General features: G+C 41.5%; 1 protein-coding gene across 2 annotated transcripts in view; it reads right to left on the reverse strand.

Moving 5' to 3' along the window:
* The window catches only part of syndig1l (synapse differentiation inducing 1-like), a 37,677-nt gene extending 12,288 nt beyond the window's left edge, over positions 1-25,389 (reverse strand). For both annotated transcript variants that reach the window (XM_053844055.1, XM_053844054.1), the window contains exons 1-3: positions 25,130-25,389; positions 18,159-18,778; positions 2,627-2,764 (exon numbers count right to left, since the gene is read on the reverse strand). In XM_053844055.1, the coding sequence (XP_053700030.1) occupies positions 2,627-2,764; positions 18,159-18,668 (648 nt within the window). In that variant the 5' untranslated portion in view covers positions 18,669-18,778; positions 25,130-25,389. The remainder of the gene's footprint in view (positions 1-2,626; positions 2,765-18,158; positions 18,779-25,129) is intronic.
* Positions 25,390-25,608: the final 219 nt, after the last annotated feature.

Consider the following 25,608-nt stretch of genomic DNA (forward strand, 5'->3'; position numbering starts at 1 on the left):
CACCACTTCCCCATAATTACACAGGAAGAATCAAATTAGCGCCTGACAAGAGAATTCATTTAATGTCTTCCTCTTCGTTGGTCGGCTCACGACTGCAGATTAGGCGGCTAGCTTTTTTGATAAGAGTTTATTGTGGATGACAGAGCAATTCTGGAGAACGCCTCCACAGTTGTGTGTCTTTGGCATGGGTTTTTTGACTTGGCTTTTCTCTTCTAATACTGAGAGGTGCTACTGAGTCAGACCACGACAAACACTAGTCACATCCTGGTTAGTTTGACTGACACGCTCTTAGACTTGAGTTGACAGTGAAGGTCTATTAGACAACCATTACGTTTGCTATCTACCAGACTTCAAAATGGACTCCTATCGACAGACTCACGATCACGCAGCCTTACTGCTTCCTCTCGAGCTCAGTGTACTGTATGGTGAACAGCAATTCCTACTATGGAGAGACAGTTTCTCCTGCCCTGCCTTTTTCAGTCCTTGCTTTGTTTTCCCTTGAAATCGCACATTGTCAAAAGGGACTAATGGAAATCGGAATCAACTAGTGAAGTAACTGGAGTGTGATAATCATAATAAGCAGTAATATACATGACTGATGAGGCTACATATTACTTTAGACGTCACCATGCCAATACTCCAGATGTCTGGACCGAAACACAAGAAAGCAGGAACATCAATAACAAAAGTATTTTACAGAGAAGTGATCTGTCTGAAATGTTCAAGGTGAAAATCCCCTAAATAGCGGAGTAGCTGGACAGCAGCCAGACAATATTTAACAAGGACAAAATCAGCTTTTTTCATGTAAGACTTTTCACTTTTTATTACTTTTGCCAAGCAGGTATTATGTTCTCACCAGTGGTAGTTTTTTTTTTTTGCAAGAGCATACTCCAAAAATAATGTTTTTTCATTACATTTATGTCATGAAATAAGTAAAACAAATAACGTTCATGTGACTGAGGTGACAACATTGTTGAGGTTGCTACGAACATTGATGACTTTAGAATGGTCCGGTACTTAAATATTATTCCAACAAACAGAACCTGTAAATGAATATTTTCTAAAATATGCGTGTGTTTGAGTTTTCATATTATTATATGAAAAAAACTTCAAAAAAAGTTCAACCGCCAATTTCCATCAGCAGATTCTAGAGGTAAGCAGGTTTCATGAAACAGTGCCCACTAGATGGCACTCTCAAACCTCATGTTTACAAACTGAGAGTGCCACCTACTGAGCTTTGAATATGAGGACACTGCTTCATGAAACATGACTACGTGATCACTCATCCTCACTCGAAACATTAGCTGTCTATTTTTCATGTGATGTGCTACCTTTCATTCATCACACATTCCTCTGCTGTGAAACATTCGGAGCACATCTTCCTCTGAGAGATTACGAGCGGCTTCTTTGTCCTCATACGGTGGCATTAAACTGCTTTTAGTCAGCAATGAGGAATTCTGTAAGAAGCGGCCTTCAAACACCTGGCGGAGAACCACTGATCCTGTAGTAATACAGTCATTCATCTTTGTGTGACGGACACGGCAACAGATGTTTCGCAATTTATTACAGAACACCTTCAGCTTAAAGGGATGCGTGTAAGCAAAGGAAGCTTTACCGGCTCCCGCTGATACATGGTCAATATGAGGCTGCCGAGGATTAAAAGAACAAAATTAGACGGCAGTTCTGTGCCGGAGGGGTTGTGTATTGAGCAAGGCAAACTCACATCAGGTTGCTTAAATATTAAGTTAATGCTATTGTGGGTATAAATTCACTCAAATATAGTCAAAAGGTTGTCATTCTATCATGCTAATATAAAGGTTATATTCCGTTTCAAACCTTTTCCTATCCACTCTTTCCCCCCAGCCATTATATGAAAACATCTGCCATGAAAACTAAGCTGTTTCAGGGGTCCTCATGCTACACTGAAAACAATGGCATGCTGGTATATGTCGTGATGCCATCATTCTAGTCGCACTATGTTCCCTAAGAGGAGGGTAGGACCACTGCGACCCATTTCACATAGGACACATCAAAGGACAATACCTTTCTCAACACATTTTTGGCAATTGGAATTGAAATGTAGTTTCGATACAGCATTTTACACTACAAAAGTCTTCACAATAGTTAGCGCAAATTTCTAGTCTCTGTCTAGTCAACTACCAGTTAGTTGCAGCCCTAGTATAATCCACTTTAACATGCGTTTGCCTATATAAACAAAGGATAAAAAGAGCAACCCTGCCTCGGGATGCGTTGCACGATCATGTGTCTATTCGGGCACGAATAATAATTTTGAATAATCTTTTGAACAACAATTGCTTTAATCCATGCTCACCACGAAAGACAGTTAAAAACCGCACACGCACATTGTGGATTGTTGCGGATTTTGGGGAAAACACCCTCTTGTGGGCCCCTTTTGCTGGACCTCACAAGGTCAAACCTCAATTTGAGGATGAAGTTTTCTTTCAGTTTGGTTCAGAGTCTTGGTTAAGGTTAGCCAATTGTTTTGGATGGTGAGGTGGAGGGTGAGAGGCTGGGGAAAGGGGCATGGTAATCAGAAACAATGTCTTCACAAGGATAGTAATATAAACGTGTGTGTGTGTGTGTGTGTGTGTGTTTGCATCCTCACCCCTTGTGAGAAGTAAAACGCAGCAATTCCCAGGGGCCAGAAACAGCAAAGCATGGAGAAGATGGCCAGGCCCAGGTGATCTCGCGGTGGCACCACTATGAAGTTGTCCTCACTCTCGCTGTCGCTGGAGCAGTCGGTCTGCACACACAACAGCAGCAGGTCAGAATCCACTCCCCTCCCACGCGTGGAGGACTGAGCCGAGAATTCATACATAGCCAATGTTGACAAAAGCAGACAATGAACCACCTGGGGCACCCAACTTGTTTATTCATTCGCATTTTTGTTCGCTTCGACTGCTGTCAAACCTGTCAATCAAAAATAGCATAAGCTTTCTAACTTTCATGTTATTGTCACAATTCCTATAAAGCATCTTTTTAAAGATTCAAAATGAGGCTAGCAATAAGCTCAGTCATTTTGGGAACAGAATGACAAAATGATGTTACTAATTCACACCAAATGTTACTATTCATTTATAGGTACATGTTTGGGAAATATCAGGGAAAAAAAAGAAAACTCTCAAAAAGAAAGTTCTATTCTCTGCCTGATGGAGGAGGATTTCGGGTGAGGAAACAATTCGCCATCATTGAAAAGGAGAAAAAAGGCATTTGTATAATGAGAAACTGAATAGAAAACGGCTCTCTGCCTGCGAGATCATTCGCATCCTTGAAATACCTCGGCTCGTATTCATGGACTTCTCGCGATGGCCCATTAGTTTCTCATTAGATTTGAGATATGCATATTCCCAGGTTCCTGCATCTAAACAACAGATGGCATTAAAAAAAAAAGAGCCACGCTTGAAAGTACACTTCATTTTAGCTGTGTACTACTTATGAATCAAACACACCTCCGCCCCAAAGCTTTATGGAACTATTTCACGCTCCATCCAACATTCCTCACATGGAAAGTGCCGCGCTTCCAGCGAAACGGAAAAGACAATCATACATCTGCATATTGTTCCGATGTAAATTCTGAAATGGCGCGTTCGCTTTAATATTTCTGACCTCTTTCAGCTAACAGGATCTAATATTCATGGAGCCAGTAAAAAGATTGATTTTCTGGGATGAAAACACATCCGCAATCCAGGCCATGATTTCAGTACAAGCCATTAGGCTGCATCTTTCTCACATCATCTTGTTTGAAGGATGATCCAGCACGACGGGGGAACACGAAAAGAATCAGGGCTAACAATCTATTTTTGTGAGGAATACATTCAGCTTGATATAGAACAACATTTCAATCTCAGAGATGAAACAGGAAGTCAAATCATTTAAGAGCCTGATAAACAGAACGCTTGGGCTTTGAAATATTCCCTCTGACATCTCATCGCTGGTCTATGTTTTGAGCAGGTTTATAATTCTTAATCCAGCCAGATTAGCAAATAACATATTTCAAAAATAAGACATTCCATTGTCTTCCGACATACAAGAAATCATTTGTATCCCAAAATGTCAAGCAACATTCGAGCAGTTTCTGACGTGAAGATTCAGACCAAATCGCGCAGGAGCGATGGCCTCACATCATATTGTGTTTAACTTCTGATACAAGAAACAATTTAGTTGTTTACTCAAGGTCAAGATGGACGGTCCTGAACTCTAGTTCAGGGTTTCCACCAGGATTTTTTGAAACTGTGGTGGAGCTGGTGCACGACCCCTTCCTTCCCTCTTATATTATACAGTACATATATGGTCGCAACAATAAGACAACGGAATTGAACGCAGTCAATAAAGAAGAGACAGTAAAAACACTTGTTTTTAATCATGAGAAGTAAATCTGTCTCCAATCTGCGGCCGCCCTCACACGGTCCGTCTCTTCCTCTGTTCGGGTGGAATGTGCAGTTCTGCGAGCAACAGACTTCAGTCATCATGATGTTACTTTTGGGATTTTTCCGCAAATAACAGGGCAAAAACCGCCATGTTCACATCCACCTCCATGATCAGTTTGTTTCAATGTTGACCTGAGATTTTGTCCTTAAATAGAGATAATTTTTTTGTGTTGGCGTGGTGGCTCTCACCTGTGGCGGAAACCCTGCTGGCTCATTCTGTTTTGCAAGAAAGAAGACCAAAGCAGAGTGTTCTGTCCATTGTCATCTTTAGGGTCAAGACCTAAGGAGAGCCCTGAGCTTCACTCACGGTGAAGCGGACGTACTGTAGCTAACTCCTCAGTAGGGAAAGTTGCTATTTGAGGTCCGTGGACCATGAAATTTGGAGGGAAAAAAGGACTTTCCTTTTGTGACAGCTAAAACTCCTGACATGATTTGAAAACTTTAAACGCTAACAAAAGGTTTACAAGTAAGGGTTAGCTAACAAGGTTAGCTTTGTGTCATCAGACAATTTACATCAGAAGGAACTTGACACACACACCCCTGTCATATTTAATCCCCTTAGCTATTCTCCTTCAAACTTTATCATCGTCTTATCGTCTTTGTGTCTTTTTACGTAAAGTACTGAGAGCCGAGATACAAACACAATGAAGCAGTCCGCCATGTTGTTTTGGTTAGAGGCGTGTCAACAATGAAGGCTATGACTGATCTGACCTGTTCTTGTCGCAAGCTAAACTCCGGAAAAATACAGGCTCAGTGATATAACGCTGCTGGCGTTGCTTTGAAAAACAGTAGGTTCTGTCGTGAAAAAAGAAGATAATGAGCCGCATATACCGGCCATATCAGTATTTCACAGCATTTATGTCTCATAAATGGAATCAAAATCAGATGAAACAACAATCAGACTTCAGAAGCAGCAGCATTAACCTCAATTACATTTTCAATAAAACACTGAAACAGTTTCGCTTTAGAACAACAGGAGGATTTCTAATAGCGTTGGCTTAATACAGACGGCCAATCTCTGGAGGCAATTATAAAGAAGCAGGGTTTAAAGAGGCTATTTGCTTAAAAGCTCATTTTCTGTGTGTGCTAGTGTTTTATTAGCAAAAGTTCAGAAGCGGGACAAAAGTGTTTGCTTTGTATTTCTGCTTAAATTACTGCCACGGTGTGTCGGGCGCACGTTTGCTTTGGGGAGCTGAAACAGTTTTCAATTCATTTTAATACGGTTTACTCCTTACACTCATGCCACCTGATGGATGACGGGGATTATCGGGAGGGTGGTCAACGATTTGTGGGGGGGGGTGCTCGCTAATGGTTGGAGAAAGACAGGATTAACTGACTCCGAAAATAGAACCCCAAATAAACATATTAAATAGAAAAAGTGGCGAGGGAAGCAAAATGTTAGAATTGGTCATTTGGAGTGCAAACAGAGTGTTTACACTGACTTCCTGTTCAGCCATTACACCTTTCGTCCGCCACATATCACAGCAGAGACATGAGACTAAAGGTCAGACCACACAAGCACATTGCTGGCTACATTCTGCGTAATGCTACATTGGACCGTGTCTGCATCGGACCCAGTAACATTATTACATTTGTGTTTAAAAAAAAAACTCTCTCTACGTACAATATTGTACCTGTCCGTTTCAAACAATGTTACCGTCACCGATTCTGCATGTTCTTTACGTTGGTATTGCTGTTCACCAATATAGCCACTAGGGGGAGCAGCCCAGAGTCAAAAGTTTATGACAAACTCCAGAACTAACATGGCAACTGTAAGAAGTACTGATAATGTACTTCTAGCACAAGAAAGGAAAAAAAGGCAGTGTTGTAGGAGGCACTGGTCACTGAAGCCATTAAGTATATCGCGACTTGTGGACGGACAATATTCTGCCATTGCTGTTGCCTTCTTTGTGTCTCAGTAGAGTGAGGCATCGGGTGGTAACAGCTACACTGCACCTTATGATTTCTGGTGGTACAGCTCTGTTTGGTCAGTATCTGTAAGCTTTGTGGAAACAAGCAGAAATACGGACCAAACGAAAACATAGCACGGACAAAGGATCCGTCCGTATCCGGGACCCTATTTAACGTTGAGCATAAATGGGCCTAGATGCCAAGATTGATGATAAAAAAAAAAATAATCTGGCACCAAACCTTCAAAACATCAAGCGCTTATTAATGCAATATCATTCAGCTGTAGCCACAAATGCTTGGTTTTATTTCCACAGACCAGTTACGCTCCTTCATAACCACTAGGCTTATGGCTACTGCATGCCCACTTTGTTTTCTCTGTTACTAAAAGATGCCAAATTTTCTTTGACACTTCTTGTGTTGTTGCAGGTAACTTACTCTAGTTAACCAATTTCCTGGGCCACAGACAGTCTGTGTGTTGCTTTTGTCTTAACCTTTGTTGCAGCAGAGGCTATTCTATCGATTGCATGTCAGCGGTGCTCGGCGGCGCCACCATGCAGGCTGTCAGCAGGGGACGACACTCTTGATGGGCAGGACTGAGCTAATGGATGGTTGGACCAGTCAGCCATGACAGGAAGGCTAGCTCAAGCTGTTAGCTATCACATGTGGCTAATAATGATGGGTTTTGTTTGTTTAATCCAATACAAGTGCGAGACGTTTTTTTTTTTTTTAATGACTGTGGTTACGTTGTCGTTGAAGTAAAAAAAAAAAATGAAAGGGACAATCCAGAACGGGAAGTTTACTATGTAGCTGTCACAACAAGAAGCGGGAAGAAAGAAGCAAAGTTTTCATTGGGAGCGACTAGAAACAATGTCAGAGGGGCTGCTCATGTGGAGAAGAAGAATGCCAGATGAAGGATGTTAGAAATGGAGGTGAAAGAAGAAGAGCTTCATGGATGCTGTAAACAAGTGGGGGGGTGATCAAGATAAGGTGGAGGAGGCCAGAGCTGAGGCAAACCCTGATGGGAAATGCTGAAAGACAAAGATGTAACTGCTCCAGCAGTCCTTGAAGCACAAACAGAAAATCCAATTTATACCACAATTTGGAGTATGTCTCGCCGCTATTGGTCCTTTATTGGTGATGTCATGTCTTGCTTGAGACCTAAATAATGGATTCCTTGGATGGAAATATAATACAATCCATAATGGCTCAATGCAATGTTATGATCATTGATCATCATGGAAGATCGTCAGTGGAAATGAAATTGCATATGTTAAGACGAAAAAAACAACAAGAAACAAAGCAAAACGGTACACTGGGTTAGGGCCTTTGAAAATCTGTACCATTGTTTTGTTTGGCTAGAAGCCCACAAAAAAGTGGTGTGTAGCTCACATATTATTTTTACAAGCTAGGTTATTTAAAGTTATTTACTTTCATCCCCAAACCAATTTAGAACTTCAGTTGGAGTCACACTCTTAGACAGAAGACGCTTCAAAGCAAAAGGGAATTGAGATACGGGCTGAATGCATAAGCAACATTAATGAGCAATTGTCATGAATGATGCAGGGGAAGGAAAAAAAAAACATATTCCTAAATCAGACGTGACTGAACTATTCATGAGCTATCGTGATTTTTACCCCCCCCAAGGGTCTGACCTCGAATAAAGCAGTGATAACAGAGGCTGGTCATTTATTTCATCGGTAAATATTTGTTCAGCAAAAGACGCTGTGCTGCATCTAAAATACGTCATCAGCTGTGCCAACGTTCGGCTGCTCAATATCCACTGACCAGATGCTCCGGTTGTTTTTGTCAAGTCCTGTAGCCAAAGGCACAAATTTATGATCGGTTCAAGACGATACGCAGAACAAAAACACGAACCAAAATACACACAAGGGCTGCAGAAGGAAATGATGTTGCGGATCCAGGCAACATCTCTGATGTCATGTTTCTGTCTACTAATGATGACAGAAACATCTCCACACGGGAGTTTGAACCAGAGAGGAAACACATTACTACACCAAGGAACAGGAACCATCTTGAGTCTCTCTTGTCTGGCTGAGCCAAAAGTAAAAGTCGACTTCATATTGCAAATACATACGTACCAGTCCATAGTTTTGAGCTGAAAAATACGAACTCCAGTCAGAGCACGTATGCAGCGAGGGAAAGTGCAACAACAAGAAGTGAAATGAAGAGGACGCTGATGTTCACCAACTGGACCCACAGATGCCAGTGTCCACATCCTCTTTTGCTTTTAATATACAGTAGTTCCCAGAAGCTAAAGGGCAAAATGATGCTCCGCCGTTCCACCATTTTGACATCCTGCTTACTTTGGTCTTGCAGACTGACCTACTTTAATGTGACTTGAGATGAGAGGGGGAAGTTTCTTTAGTGCATTTACGGGTACGAGCAGAGCGACAAGGGCGAGCAGCGAGGCGCCTGTACGAGTGGCAGCTAGTTCAGTAGCTCCTGCTCTTATTGAGCTTTTTTGTGTTTTTTGTTTCATCTGCTGTTGTATTTTTGCCTTGTTTTTGGGTGGATGTCCTGGATCCAACATGGACAGTGATACCTTCGAGTCTAGAGACTTTGCTCGTTGCATAGATCTGGGGAAGTGGCCTGGCTGGTGTTTTCCCAGTTCTGAGATGGGAGGAACAGACAAGAGAATTGGGGAGGGGAAGACGACGTGGAGTCAGTCCCCAGCAACGACAACAGGATGATGGACAAGCTAGTGTTGCTGCTGCATGATGCTAGTTAAGGAGCCATAGAAAAAAGCGGATGTGACTGTGCTGTGTTAAACGGGTTCCAGCTCTCGCTCTAGAATAATGTTAATTTTATCTTTAATCTTTATTGTAACAACCAAAACGTTATGAAGGCAGTTGTAGCCAAGCTAATCTAAATCTTGTTTGGTGTGGCTCAACGTGCTAAAAAACTGGATATCAGGGCTTTAAAAAACAAGACAAAATGACAAAAAACAACTTTCGTTTGTGGTGAAAAATGTGTGTTAAATTGACATCCACGGACAGAGGATTAAGCAATGCAGCAGAGCAAGCATCAGTGTAGCACAGAGCTAAAGACACCTGTGGCGTAAGTTTGATTCCTGGTTAGTTTTTATTGACGCTATTTTTAAGTCATGTGATTTGGTTACCTGGGCTGGTGCGCCCCCTGCGCTGAGTGGGTCCTTCATAGGAATGTTTTCTGCAAACCACTCTGTATTAAATTTAAACATAAGCCCGGTCAACTGATAGTGTGGGAAGGAAGAATATGTCTGTGGCAGTCAAGTGCAGCCTGTTTCATGTTTATCAGAGACAATGATGGAGCACCTGCAACATGGATGTCTGCAGAAAATAAATGCCAGCGAGACAGTGCTATTAATAAAAGCTTGTGATTTACACAGTGACTAGGGTGAGCAGTCATATGAGGTCCATGCCACTCTGGAGGCTCCGAGGGACACTCGCTCACCGAGTGTGTGATCCAAATGATAAGAGCTTCGTCGTGACGCTGTCGCCTCCGATACGTCTTAAAGTCATCGGGGGGGATGCACTACCTGTGTCGAATTAATGAGCTGAACATTTTTTCATTCCGCTGTGCAGTGGCCTGTTGTTGACAGCTGCGCAATTTAGAAAGGTGTAATGAGACGACAAGAGCGACTGCGCCCTGGTTAGTATTCACGCCAGGTCCGGGGAAAAAAAGGCGGAGCGGCATGGGAAAGACAGTGCAGCCAAGCAAGTAAATCAATAATTTAATCTGTCAAAGATGACAAGAAAGTCTTTGGATATGAGAGCAGTTTCTATTTGTTGGGGATGGCAAAAAGATGCCAGCAACCCTTTGCTAAACCAGAGCAGGACATGATCCATGAAGAAAATAAGTCTGGTTTCTTTGGCACTAAGCCACGAGAGGTGTGATATTTTATCATTGAAAGATTAATACAGCATCTCCCAAAAGAGATCTGTGCTCATTTCTCAATAACCAAATCTAATTCCATCTAAATCTAAACAGACCCGGTGGACAGACACTACACGGCTGCTCTGATTTGTAAACGCCCCCAAGAGGGGTGACATCACTTCCTTACCGCATCGAAGCATCTTTCCTGTGACTCACTTAATACTTTGAGCTGTGAATCAGTCGCGGATTAAAAAAAAAAAAAAAAAACTCCAGAGAAGTTTTTGGCAGAGTTGTGCTACAACATGAAGCCTCCAGTTTTTTTTTTTTTCCTTACAACTACAACAATAATCCTCCTCTTACATGAATAAACATGACCATGTCCCATATCTCCAGCTTGGATGCCTCAGCAGTTTTTAGGTTTTTACATATCATTTATGAGCACCCACTCAACAGAAATGAAAGTAGCCTTTCTTGTAAACACATTTCACACAGGAATACACGCGCATAATAAACACTAAGAAAATCCCATTGGATTGAATCACATTTTCATATTTCACTGCTTTGTTTACTGTTTACTGAAGGGTGTTTGATGATTGAGACATTTTTGGATCAACGTCGGCATACTGTATCAACATGAAAAACGCTAGGAACGCAGTGGATTCCATTCATTTATGGGAAAATTTGGGGGTAAAGTTGAAGACACATCTTGAGAGAACAGCTCAGTTTAAGAAGTGATTCTTAAACATAGGTTGGGCCATGAGTACCTCCTGGAGGGCCTCTTAAAATTTTTTAGTTTCACACCTTTGGGCCGTGAGACGCTCAGTTTTAACACATGAGCCACATATGGTGGCAGTAGTGTGTCACTGAATTGACTTGACAGCTGCAAATCTGTGATAGTTACCAACTATGGAGGAGTTCCTGAAAAGAAAAAATGATAAAGTGATGCCGCCGCCCCCAACAGTAAAAACTGTTCATGAAAGCAACTGTTGAAACAGTTTTGAAACGGCGATACTTTTATTTACACATCACTTATATATTCTTTAGAGTTTAAATAAAATAATAATTTATTGTATTTATTTTATTCAGAATTGAATTCAGTTTTTACAATTTTCTCATCAAGTGCATTTCTTTTTTCTTTAGTAAACTGAATATGAATTGCAACTGGTTCTGCTAACAAATAAATATCTTTGCAATGATCACATGGTTTCATGTCATTTCACAAGGTTTTGGTTTGTTCACGTGCAAGTATATTAAATATGGTTTTTGATCACAAATGAAGTGATAAATTCTTCTAAATTAAATGTCGACATTTGTAAACATGTTTCTGATATGAAAATATCCCGAGGACGCCTTAAATTTAGAGTTAATTCAGATTAAGCTCTTGTGGTCCTCATAAAATGACACAGGGGCGGATGAGGCCCCAGGGCCTTAAGTTTGACCACAGTGTTGACAAGTGAAGGCCACACGCTACAGGACATAATCTTCTCAGCACATCCTGTTTCCCGATCATACAAGTGTTTCTGCGAGGCATCACTTATGATAGCAAAATCTCCAAATCTAGAATTATTTTAATAAAACATGCTGAATATGAAGAGGACAGCTGTTCTGCAACATGGCTAATGATGAATAAGAGCATATAACGTTGACAATACATCAAGTTAAGTGCGGAAAGAAGAATCGATGGGTGAATAACTTACATTGCGTAAAGTCAGCTCTAACACATCTGCAAAGACTTTAATCTTATAATTCTGCTGTTCGAATGTTTTTTTATTTCAGCTATAACAAGGCTATCAATTGGATTATGGAACAGTGGGAACGACGAGCACATGTTCATGCTATTATGAAAGGCACGGATCCATGCAGCATGAACCAACAGATGGCGGACGAATGGACGCTGAAATCAAGTGTCCTGTTTTATTGAGTTGAAAATATGAAGATGCCGATGGATGAAACAAAGAGCACAAGGACAGGGGACAATGAACTACATCATTATGTTATACTGCTAATCTAAAGGGAAATCATGCGCAGATTTTTATTTTTATTTTATTTTTTAGTGATGAGTCAGCACATGTTAGAGAGATTACATTGTTACACTGTTATCAAAGCTCACTCAAGCAAACTGCCTTTACAGAATACAGTGCCGAGGGTGCAGAGGTGCACTGACCATTCAAGAAATGGAAAAGAAAAGAGGAAAAACATGTGAATAGAAAAATATGAATGGATGCCCATTCAGTGTTGAGGACTAAGTTGGTATAATGAAGTGCACACTACTTGGATTCTATATTTAATATACTGTGAGAAAAAAAAAATCAATAAAAACAGTGAGTAACAGTAATTCAAGATGGCTCTGAGGCAAATTTCTAAAATGCATTCAATATAAATGGAGGCTGTATTGACAGTTATTTGTCTCAACTGTGTGAGACAAATAACTCAGACAGTTGAGTTATTTGTGTGAGACAGTTTTCACTGGTTATAAAGAGTTTCTTGAAGGGGAGGTGTGTATGAATATTGTCAAAGGCCATTGCAGCTGTATACAGAGCGAGCTCACTTACAAGGCAACTATAGGAGGATCGAGCTTTCATGTTGATGCAAACACAATCTGCCCATAGCATCAGCGGTGGAGACACCACTGCCACCATGTCACCTTCCACAACAGCGTGGTAATTACAAGTACCTCTTCAAGTAGCTGCTCATTGGTCACTTAAATGAGTCAAAGTTTCATGACACAGCATTGATGTTTTGATGAGGTTTCGTGATACAGTGACCTGATTTTCAGAGGCCACCAGTGAGCAGTGTCTACTGTAAAATGTTTGGACTTGAAAAACGTATTCAAATAAAACTATCATAATTTCCAAACCAAGGAACAGTGAGAAGGACTTATAATCCATGTTGAGCATTAGGTTTGTGAACACTAAACTGAGTAAGTCTTCAGATGTACTGAGGGCTCATGAGTTGCCCCACCATGCAAATGACTGCTGACGCTACTGAGCACAAGCAAATGGGCATCTCACTAAAGAGGTAAGAGCAAAGCAATGCATTTCTCATCTGATCCAGACACTTGACGTGAGGAATATTTGACATGGAAGCAGCCGAAATACTTTGATGCTTACCCAAAGACAGATCAATACTGTGACAGTCTTGCAATTTAAGTGCAGTGTTGAGAATTCAGAAGATACTGTGGGAGTCAGAAGGACGCTTCTTCAGTGATAATCCTTCTCACTAACACCATTTGCTGTTTCCCCAAGTCAAGCTTGATCTAATGCAGTGTCTCCTAATGAGACACGTTCACACCACATTCTCACTTGAATGAACAAATCACAAAACTCACTGTATTGTGAAACCCTCCACATTAGCGCAGTTAGGCAGCTCCAGAGTATGAGCCGAAGAAATAGAGGGGAGCAAAACCGATTCTTATCCGTCGTGTTCACATTCATCTCAAGGTAAAGTGATCAGCGGCGTGGAGCTCTTCATGAGGATTGGAGGGTTTTGTTTAGTGCCGGTTGTGTCTTTTCAGTTGTTTTATTCCCTTTGAAAAATCCAAACCATTTTTTCTGCTCCCTCATAATTTGCAACTGACACACGTGCACACAAAATGTTTTGTTTTTAAAAAGATATAAAGTTGTAGAGTTGTAGAAATAGATTTGTGCAAGTTGTGGATGTACATATCATGTATATATGTTAATGTGAATAATTCTCTTCAGACTACTTTTGAATTACCGCCATTTTTAAATCAATACATATATTTAAATCTAATGTTCCACCCTGGGGTACCTTTAAGTACCACTGAGGGTACTTCGATTTGAAAACCACTGTGGGCGCTCAATGCCTTGCTACGTTTGTTGTATGTAAAAACTAGCAAACAATGTATTGGAAACAGACACTTCTTGCTCTCTAAGGCCCATTTATGCTCTCTGTATGTCCGAAATTGAACGCACCTATCTGTTTCAAATGACATCCGTTCTTAACGTTGGTATTACTGGTCACCAATATATCCAGAGTCAAAAGTTTATGACAATAATAAACTCCAAAATCAACATGGCGACTGTGTAATGTACCTCTTGCACAAAAGAAGAAATGGGGGCAGTGTTATAGGATGTGGTGGTCAATGAGGTTGTTATATATATATATATCGAATTTCCATCGCTGTTAAGTCTTCTTCCTGTCACATTAGAGCTAAATAAAAGGTAAGAACGGCAACACTGCCCTTCCATGGTTTCCGGTGGTACTGCTCCGTTTGTTCTGTATCCATTAGCTCAATGAAAAGATACCAAGGAAATGAACGTAGAGAACTGATCCAGATCCGTGCGTGGACTTTTAGGGTGCGTTCCATTTGTTCTCTGAGCTGGAAAATTGACTTCCCATTTGCTACCCTGACGTAGGATTTCCAAGTTGGAAAGTGTGGGAATCATCACCACCCCAAGTACAACACAATCCAAGATGGCTTCCCCCAATGTAAGCAGGAAGCAGAAGTTATGAATCAATAAAAAATGCCCCAAAAAACTAATACATTCACCACTTCATCCATTGGACAAACAAACCCTTTTTAAAAATATTTGGGCAAGACGATGAGGCTGTACAGGTATATGTGTGGCAGTAATGTTATGTTATGATCAATTGAATCCTAAGTCACTCACGAATATGAGTGAAAAAGATCAAAGTTTGAAAGAGATGTAGCGGAAGAACTGCTGTCATCGGTTCACAATAATAATGTATTTTGATATTCATTTTATTGTTCCTTACAGGATGATTCCCATTCCGAGCAAATCGCAGTGAAAAATGGATCAGAGAAATAAAGACGGGATTCATCCAGTATTTCATGAAAAAGAAGCGTATGATCGCGCACCACCGGGATCTGAAATCATTTGAAAAGCCCTTGAAATCAGTATAAAACGGGACCTTTAAACGAGAGAGCGCCCTCTGGTCGCATGCCAGCAGGTAGACAAGAGGAAGGATAAGGAGCAGGGGGTCTGCGTGGCAGACTGCCAGAGCTGCCTACCTGTAGAGTCTGGAACTGATAAGAAGACAGATGCGTTTGTCTTGGTTGTCGAGAGATAGAAGCAGCGGGGAAAAACTGTCTTCCCACAGCGGGTGGGGAAAAATGCAGCGTCGACAAAATGCTTTTGTCCCTGCTCTTAAAAGCACCAGGAGACTCAAGAGTGAGTGAAAATAAATCTTAATATCAGTTTGGTTTGCTTTTAACGCAGACATTTTACGAAAAGTTAGCGTTTTGGCTTCTGGAAAACGGCGCATTTTTACCCACTGTGTTGTGGTTGTACTCCACCATTGACTTGGTAAGTTGACTACGTAAGGCTCTTGAAGTTACACTTACCGTATTTATTTATTTTTTTAATGGGACTGCCCTTTTGCAGAAACAATCTGTTACACCATTAACATCCACCATTTTACCAGAGAGCCTCGGGAAATCAGACCAGGCCTCCGATCCATCTAATGAATTTTCTCCTTCTCTTAACTATTCCACCGCGGGGGAAATCATTCATTGGTTAATACTCTTCAGCGACCGCTGTGTTTCAGCTTTATTTTAATGAACCTTCAAATTGCAATGTTTTAGTAACACAGTACTGAAGGAGGGGTCACAGTTATCGGCTCCCATGAGACGCTGACATTTACAGGACATTGATTCAGCTTGTGAATGTATGCTAACATTGTTGTGGAGGGACAACTCAAGTCTGGCTGCACACTCACACAATAATAACTGTGACTTTCAGAGATTAATTTTGAAAAATGAATTATCATCATATGTTCTCAGGGAGCGTTTTTCAGTCTCCATTTCCTCTTTATACAATGTGATGTCATAACCAAAATGATGGAGACTAAATGACATTGCAAACGTTTAAAACATGTCAGGAAAGAAGCATCAACAATGTTGTTCTGTGCAGCAGCGAACAGTTCACTGGAGCACTTGATGTTTAAGCTAATGCTACAGACTGAATTAGTTCATTTGAAAACCTCTGACTCATTTGGTTTTTGATCAACTTCAGCCCCAGTACAAAACGAAAAGTAAAATAAAATGTGCAGACATTGACTTACAAAGGGTCAGTAGCTTGTCGGTAGCAATGTTAGTGCTGTACTTTCAGGAGGCGCAGTGGTTCAGTTAATATTCTGCCAAACACAAAAGCCCCCAAACAGACAAAAAAATGCTACACAACATACCTTTGATAGTTATTAGAGTTAAGCACATCCAATCTGATTTGAGTCTTTTATTCCAAGAACTGAGTGGCTTGTTTTGTTTTTTTCCCAAAGAGAATGTTATCTTTCTCCAAGACACAACTTTGTGAAAAAAAAAGATCCTGCCCATATAGTTTGGCCCTTGACCCAGTCACTCACTGTTTCAATTGAATCTCACTTTTACACGGAGAGTGCCACCTACAGAGCTCTGAATAACAGCACACTGTTGCATAGATATTTAAAAATGTTTACAAAGACAAAAACAAAGTATTGCAGAGGGTTTCAATGCTACAACATAACAACTTCCTGTTATTACATGTCAATTACCTTTCACTCAATTGTATACACAATTGTCAATGACAAGGAGCTTTGTGTTTATCGCCAGACTCCAGGTTCATTTTGGAGTCTCCTGCAGAACAGTGGTCTAACGCGACACCCTATTTCCGCTCGGTCCGATCCCTTAATTCCATTGGATTACTCCATGCTATCGACTGAGAATAATGTGGCAAGCACTGCAGAGCGCTGTGGCCTTCTGCCTCAGGGTTGGCTCAACACGTGTGATTGATGACAATGAAAACTGATCCACAGGGAAATGAAGTCAGCATAGAGTGTGTTAATGAAAATTAGCAAAAAATGTCAGTGATCAATAAATGTAATTCAGGCAAAGGATGCGTCTTTCTGAAAACATATTTGGCATATATATTCAGGTCCAGGTGAAAGACAGCACAACACAAGTCAGTTTCCAAAATGACCACATATATTCAGCGCTGTGAGGATGGTTCCTTAGGAGAACAGAGCAGACATCAAACTTAGGGCCTGCAGGCCGTACTCAGCGTGATACAATTACATAGTCAATGCATGTCCCATAATTTCATAATGCTTAAATAAAAAAGCAAAGTAACAGGAGTACTGTCAGCCATCAATAGTGGGCCAGGGGGCAGCTAAAACTTTCAGTGGAGCCTGAGAGGCCATCAACAATAAAAATAAAATTAAAAATAAAAATAAAAATAAAAAAGAGAGATTAGAAAAAAAAAAAAAAAATGCAGCGCTGCTATTTAAATTTCTTTTTTAGAATAGAAACATTTTTTTCTATTCTAAAAAGCACTGGATTAAAAAAATATGCACAATACAATAAACACATACAATAGAAAAAAAATCATAAAAAAATATTATTTTTAAAATATTTTTTAGAATAGAAAAAAATAAAAAAGCACATATATATGATTAAAATAAGTAAATATCGTGGCATTTTTTTAAATAATTATTGAAATATTGTTTTCAGAGTAAGATTTGTAAAAAAAAATGGACATATATAACCAAGGCATTAAAAAAGAAAACTAGCGTTTATAAACAAAACACAATATGATAAAAACTATGTGAATAAAATGAACATATGACAATAAAAATACAAAGGAAATAAAGTGTTCAAAATCAAAATAAAACAGATAACAACAGAAACAGTGACAAACTGTGGAACGTTTCCATGCACTCATTTTGACACTGACCTCCTGAGCATCAACACTGTGCCCAACTCTGAACAACAGGGCAAGTGGTGACCACCTACATAAGGAAACCCCTTGATTTTACTCCCTCTGGTGCACAGTTTCTAACCAAAAGAGACGGTGGGGTGGACATGAAGCTCCGCACCTATGAGCACCCACGTCCTCAGTCAATGGTCCCCCTAATGGTGCACAATCCATCACTAACCATGACAAACACACACATGTCCTCACTCACCTCGTACTCCACATACTCCTCCTCCTCCACCTCGTAGGACACAGTTTGGATCTTAATGTGTTCGCCGTCCTCCAGCAGCTTTGCCTGAGGATCCTCCGTGGCCGCCACATCGCCCACCGTTATGTTCGAGGCCTCCTTCGCCTTCTTCTCAGTGAAAGTCGTCTCACAACACTCCGGTTTGTATTCCTTAGCCTTGATGCTTCCGCTGTCCTCCTTGTACAGGATGAAGTTGGGTCTGTAGAAAGCTTCCACCGCCAGATGCAGCGATGTGGCATCCAACAGCTGCTGCGTCTTGATTTTGCCAGATGTGTTGTAGCTTCCTCCGCTCACCACGTTCCCGTTACTCACCTTCCCTCCTCCTCCTCCTCCACCCTCGCCCCCACTTCCAGCAAAATAGTTAATGATGTTTTCTTGGTACTGGTTATTTGGAAAGTCTCCGCCGTAGCCGTTGACCATCGACTTGCTGTTTTTGTCCAGCAAAGGGTTCTGGAGCTCACTCAGGTTCTCCATGGCAACAGGATGGAAAAGATTTAGCCTCAAGTTTTCAGCAGAGTCGACGATGGCAACTTCCTTATTGGCCAGGAAACGGTGAACGCGTTCAGCATTCAGAGAGACGACACCTACAATGAAAGGAAAATCGGAAACATTCAGTGGAGAAAGGGGCGCTCACGTTACATCAAAGTTAGGATGCTGTGACAACTTCTCCTTGTCAAGAGCCGCGCAGCCTCAAGATGATCAAATTATGCTTCATTTGCTACGGTGTGGGAGACACACAGGGAACACACTCTTCTACGCACAACCCAGAATAGGACCCAAGTACATGAGCACTGCTTCTTTGGTCACATTTATAGCTGTATCTTTGCAAACTCAACCAGTATGTTATTGGAAATCATGCCGTTGTCTCGCTGGTCCGTTGAAAATAGGGCCATCAAGCGACTGCAATGCAGCCTGACGGCGGTGACTAAAAAATCCGCCAGTTCAAAATACAGAATGTGTAGTCCATCATCAAAGGTGAGTACATTTATCCAATTACTTTGTTTGTTGCTGTTTTTTACAGAGAGTATTTGTCGCCTTTAACTGTCTTCTAGTTGTCCTTGGATCCGAGAAATTCAAAGCTCCGGATGACGTCACCCGACGCTGGATTTCTGAGCCTGGAGGTGGGAGAATTCCACCTCGAGCATTCAATCCAAGATAACTATTTTTTTCCTTTCTTGTAACTGGAACGCACTGAACACGTCTGTGACATCTTTCCCAGTTCGAACTTCCAACTTCTGAGGTAACTGGAATGAAATGATAAAAAACTTGGGGGCTAAAAAGCATTAGCAACCAAGCTAGATGGTTCCACCACAGCATGAGGTTGGTTCCTACAACTTGATCTCAATGTGCGATGAGTGGAAACAGTTCCCAGGTCATTACATTTACTTGAATTTATTTGCTTTCCTGTGGAGGAGGACACTCTTAGTGGTTTTGCATGTGTTCAGTGGAATTTATTCAAATGTTCTTTGCAGTATGCTGAATTCAGACTTTATAAATAATAGTTGTTTTCATTATGAATGCATCAAAAACTGGCATTATTAAAAAAAGATGGAGAGGTTGCAGGAAAGCTTTCACTCCATGGGCGACACTGAGTAAGCTTATGTTATGCCCTCCATCCTGTGGGTCCCTTGAGGGATGGTTTGTTTCTCCAGATGCTCCAGTCATGGAAGCACATGACAAGAAAGGACCTTTTCTTATTAAGTATGTGTGCCACATTTGGACAAATTGAACACCAGTGAGAGGTCTGCGGTTCGAAATATGCTCATTTATGAATTCAAAGGACTCACAGTTGCATCGCCCCTCGAAACCTTTAGCCAATTTACAATATGAAATCACATTCCATAAATATGGATGAGCAGACGTTGTGGATATTGACGTGCTTGTAAACTGTATTGATCAGGCACAAAACTCCCACACGAAACCTGCTCCCCCTAGCTGCAGTTGAGTGCACACACGGCTCCTAAACATCATATTGAGAGATAAATATGCAGCTTCCTAATACTCTACCAGCAATTCTGTTTTCGTTGTTGACCTTTGAAATTGTTTTGACAATAGAAAGGCAGATCACTTGTTGGTCCCTTTGTGTATTTGTGTAAGACCCAAAAGACATCAAACTATCAATGGATGAAGATGAAATTCTGGACAAACTGTGGTTTTTCACAGCTGGAACTGTATGTATTAAGCACTGGTCAGAACAAACTTTTGGCCCTCTAACATCCTCCAGTGAGATGTAACCTCAGGATCTAATATCAGTCGAAACAAACTCCCCTTGAAATTGGAGCTTGGCTGCCATTCCTTTGACTTACAGCCAGATGATTACATCAGGAACTACTCTAGTATGAAACATTTGGCCACAGCTTCTGAGATTTGCATAGTTGCTGAGGTGATCAGAGTGAATTGATATTCAGCAGGGTTGAAAGACACGGTTTCATGAAACATTAGCGGCGGATGTTAAACAGGTTGATCCCAAATGCAGAGCAGGTCGGTGGAGAGACTCAAACTGCGAGAAGAAGGAGGAAGCCATTTAGCTAGCAAAAATGTTGGCGCTAATAAGACCAATACAAGGTAACCAACAGGTCACATGTGAACATGATTTTAAAAAATGTACATTTTGAGAATCCATGGTTCAATATATCTGACAGTTTTAGTGCATATGCAGTGCAGCACACCTGTGTGCAAGTGAGATGATTTCTCTCACCCCTTATATAAAGGAGGGGCAGGATGGTGGGAAGGTGGCGGTCCATCCGATGGGGAGATGATGAGAGAGTTGACAGTAAGGCATGTCATTCCAGGGATCAAACAAAGAGGGCTTTAAGATAGCCAAGTCAGCAGAAGAGCGAAAGATTGCTGGAAAAAGTGATGTCTGGTGTATGGAGCATTGAATTTTAGAACAATAGCGCGACACAAATTTCACTCAGACAACCCCTGAACATAGGGGTTCAAAATCTTAGGGACATGATGCTATTGTGCCTGCAAGAACCCTGAAATACTACTACTAATAATAACAAGAATAATAATAACAATATTATTATAGTGTTATTACCCATGCATTATTTAAAAATTCACCAGCAATGACCTTTGTTCTATGCTTTGGATTCAATTCATGTACTACAATGACGGTGTACTATGTTGCACTTAACCAACATCACTCCTAAACAGCCATGGAATCTTTAACTTGCAATAACCTGAACAGATCCCAGACCAGTGCAGCCGGCAGGAAGCAGTGCTGTTTCATAATAGAAAAGCAAGAGTGCTGCGCACATCTCTTTGCACTGCTGCTTTTCAGAACCAGCAGGAAGGATGACCCGGAGCCAAGGCCCATAGCTTCATCTACCTTGCCCTGGTGTCACACTGTCTCCTCCCAACTAGCCAAGATGAAAAATGTGACGCTGGAATAGAGATGGGATCTACCAGGTGAAGGCCAAGGACCAAAAAAATAACTAAAATCAGACTCAAATTAAAGTGCAGATCTTCCATAACCAGCGTAAGTGAAGAGGGGGGGCGGACAGATGTCAGAGCATATCAGTGTCTGACAACAAGTGATACGTTTCAGAGAGAATCCATTTATCATTATATTGAAAGGATGTTTTTTTAATTTACTGCGGAGTTAGTTATCCTCTGGAGAACTAGATGCAATACTATGAGACATGACGTGTTAAGCCACAGCTTTTCATTGCAGCACAGTAAATCCATAACAAGGGGGAAGAGTCATTTTCTCTGCGCTTAAATGACAGGATAATGAAAGATTACAGATACCACACATTGATTCTGAACACAGTTGTGCGCTAGTGTTGCTGCAAAAACACCACATTTATTTAGTTTCAAATAAAACCCTGTATATGAAGCGTATTGTCACTGTCAGTGGAGGTATTTCTGCAAGGAGCTGTCGAGCTGTTCCGCCGTAGACCCCGGGATAAAAGCAACCTTTCTCACCCTGTCAGCTGGTATTGTTTCCAGATAATTACCCACTTCGGGATAAGCGATAGGCAAAAAGCATAGAAACCAATTGAGTAGAATTACTCGATTAAATACTTTACAAGGGCAGCCGGGACGGTGAGATGCTCAGGATTCATGACACAAGAAGAGATAGCATCGCCAGGCGTGTGCAGTTCCATGACGCTGGGGTTTGTGTGCATCAGCCTCAAACACAAACAAGCACAGTGAGGCAGTGGAGAAAAATATCTAGCTTTATTTAATGTACGATTAGCTCAAGAAGATCCCGCCCAGCTTACAGATGAGATGTTTTTGTAGTGATTTTCAGTAGCAAGTGCACAGAGGAAAGTTCCATCTAATACTAGTGATGGCTGGATGAGGCATCATGAAACAGTGTCGCAGGGTTGGCAAAACAGCGTCCACTAGTTGGTGCTCTGGATTTCGAAATGATGCAAGGTTTCATTGAACTAGTCCAAACATTTTATGGCAGACAGTGCCATCTGGTGGCCTCTGAAAATCAGGACACTGTTTCATGAAACCTCATCACCAGCTGGGTCTTCCATCACTACATTTCGTTTGATTTAATCTAGGGTCCAAGACCTCGACGTTATCAGATAATGCTAACACTGTGAGCAGCTACTATGAATCGAGAGGACGTGAGTTATTGGAATTGAAGTTATTATTTCATATGAAAATAATAATTGGCTCCGAATATTGAATAGACTTCCATGATACTTCGAAATAGGTCTGGTCCATTTTTTTGGAATCGCTGTAACATGACTTACCACCAGTAACAAGGTGTCTGTTATTATTATAGTGTTTTTTCTTGTAAGTACGTTACAGACAGGAAGATAAATATTCTGTTGCTGACAATAGTATCACCAATAGTATCCAACTCAATGATAAACGACACCAGCAAGCTTCTGTTGCATTGTGTGAGTGTGACTCTGCACATTCATAGGCCACATTAAATAGTCTAGGAAATGCTAATACAACATAGAAATAAAGAAGCGGTAAATATGATTTGATTTTATTTAAGCTGCTGATTTGTTCTGCTGTGGCATTGAACGCTTGGAATAAACAGGAGCCGGCGCGGCGCCACACTGATGCAGCCAGAGAATGCCCAGCGGTGTCTGACAGGGGGCTAATAGATTAGTGAACAACCTGTAAGCAGGAGGCTACAGGGGGGTGAGAACAAGAGCATGGCATTGCTCACATGCCAGCGACGATGCCTCACCCATGAGCTTCAGCCCTATTAATCCAGTCAGCACTCTATTTCTCCGTGTCAGCCTGTTGCCAGTCAACACAGGACCTCTGACCCCGCATCCTCAAGCCGGCGTTATCGGGCGGCCCCGGGGCCGCAGCGGCCAGGCACACCTGAATACCAATGCGCCTTAACTGTCCACCATTCTTAACAAACCTTTCCATCAGCCAGCGTTTCCTCTGCGTCTGGAAATTTGCTCAGCCGCTAAACCACCGCAACGTCTTTCTGTGATTTAATTTATGGCCCCAGTGGCTCATATGTGATTGTCTTGATAATGGAATAGTCGGTTATTATTGATGATCGCGCGTCGGCCTGCTATGCTAGAGCCAATTTTGGGGAATGCTTATTCATCATCCAAGATTACCGTAAAAAAAAACAAAAAAAAACACAATATGAGAACAGACGTGGAGTCATTTTGACTCCACATCTGTAAACAAATCTGTGTTCACGACATCGGTTCATGAGACATACAGGAATTAAATGCCGCACTAGTTCTGATCCTGCAGATGCTCTCCAAAACAAACCGACTAAGTCACCAAAGGTTAGTCGACCAGTCAGCATGTGACACCACGTCTCATTCTACTGTAGTCATGTACTTTCAAATAATATCTTTGCAATTCCAGCGAAGCAGATGGCCGATTTTATCGGATAGCTGGATCAAAACATGGAAAATATGTTCCTCCTATGAATGACAACACACACAAACAAACTGCTCTGCAGCCAATCCCAAGGCAACAACTCAATGCAGCACTTAAAAGCATCAAGATGAAGGCGACTCACTGAAGTGCAAAGCAAGTGGCTTTGACAACATGGTGGCATTAGTCTGGGGCCCAGAACCACTGAACCCTTTTACTGGGACCAGGTACTAGCAACCTGTAACTACATGTTAAAGCAGCAGGTGCGTGACAATGGTACCCTTTGAATTTCTGCATGATTTGAACTGTATTTTTCTCTCAACACTGACTTCCTGTTTAGCACAATCCCTTCTCAGATCGTGGCTCACCTTTCACCTTGATAAAGCGTATTTTTTTTGTATTTTTTTTAATTATATTTCACAGGATCACACCCTACTGAAGAGACCAAGACAGGCTGAATGTACAACAAAGTTCACCATAGACTAGAGACGTCAGCCAGACAATACTGGACTAGGCTTCCTATTATTTGAATTTAATAGACCTATATTTTCGATTTATACGAAACATTATCAGCTTTACTCACGGAAAGGACCAATATTAGATCATCTCAATTTGACTCTAATAAAATTCAAGCACCATACAATTATTTTAATGATCCTTGATGCGAAAACGCCAGCAATGTTTGATGTATTCAACATCAAGGTTGTCACAAATATAAGGTTTATAAGAGTATACATGTATATATGAGGAAGTGATCCTGCTGCGTTCACACACATAAACACAATGAGTCATATGAAGCAATTCTTCGAAAATGAATGGCTTTTGCTCGCAGCAATTCCAGAGTCCAAGGACTGACCTGATGACTTCATGACAAACAGAGACAGGGTGAAATATACGCTCCAGCAGGTGGAAAGTGGAGTTATTCCCCCCTTCAGCGCGCATCGCTAAGCAACAATGTGGACTCAAAGAACAGCGTGTTATTTAACGGCAGTTTCTGGATGGAGTTTATAAGGAGTGTCAGCACGTGTTTCCGCGTCATAACAAAGAGATCCGACGGTGTATTCGGAGAGCAAATAAAAACAAGGAGAGGTAACGTGTCCTACCTTAGAGTTGTTGACAGTCCACGTATTGCTTGAGGGACGCAACCGCTGGTTTGTTTTGGGCTGGACATCGTAACACTGCAGGTGTCGCTCAAGAAATAGAGACATCTCCGAGACTTTCTGACGGGAAGGAAGCGAGCAGGTCCTCCACAGCCTCGCGATCTCGATCCTCAGTGAGAAGTCGCGCACTCCAAATGAGAGAAGAAATAAAGAGGCAGCCGTCTCTTCCCAAAGTTGAACGAGCTTCTGCGCGAGACGGGAGGCGATGCTGGCGCAGCGAGGAGCGGAGACGGAGAGGAGGAGGAAGAGGAGGAGAGAGTCCAATAGGCTTCACACAGGCGGCAGCATCGTCCCGCCCCATCCTCCCTGTGAGCACTTTCTCCGAGTGTTTTTCATGTGTGAACGAGGTTAATCTTCTCTGAGAGAGTGGGTGGATTTGCTGGTTAATCGTCATGAAAACACCATGTGTGGCGTCGTCATAT

Source organism: Synchiropus splendidus, chromosome 15 (genome assembly GCF_027744825.2).
Source record: "Synchiropus splendidus isolate RoL2022-P1 chromosome 15, RoL_Sspl_1.0, whole genome shotgun sequence".
In the NCBI taxonomy this organism is placed as follows: Eukaryota; Metazoa; Chordata; class Actinopteri; order Syngnathiformes; family Callionymidae; genus Synchiropus; species Synchiropus splendidus.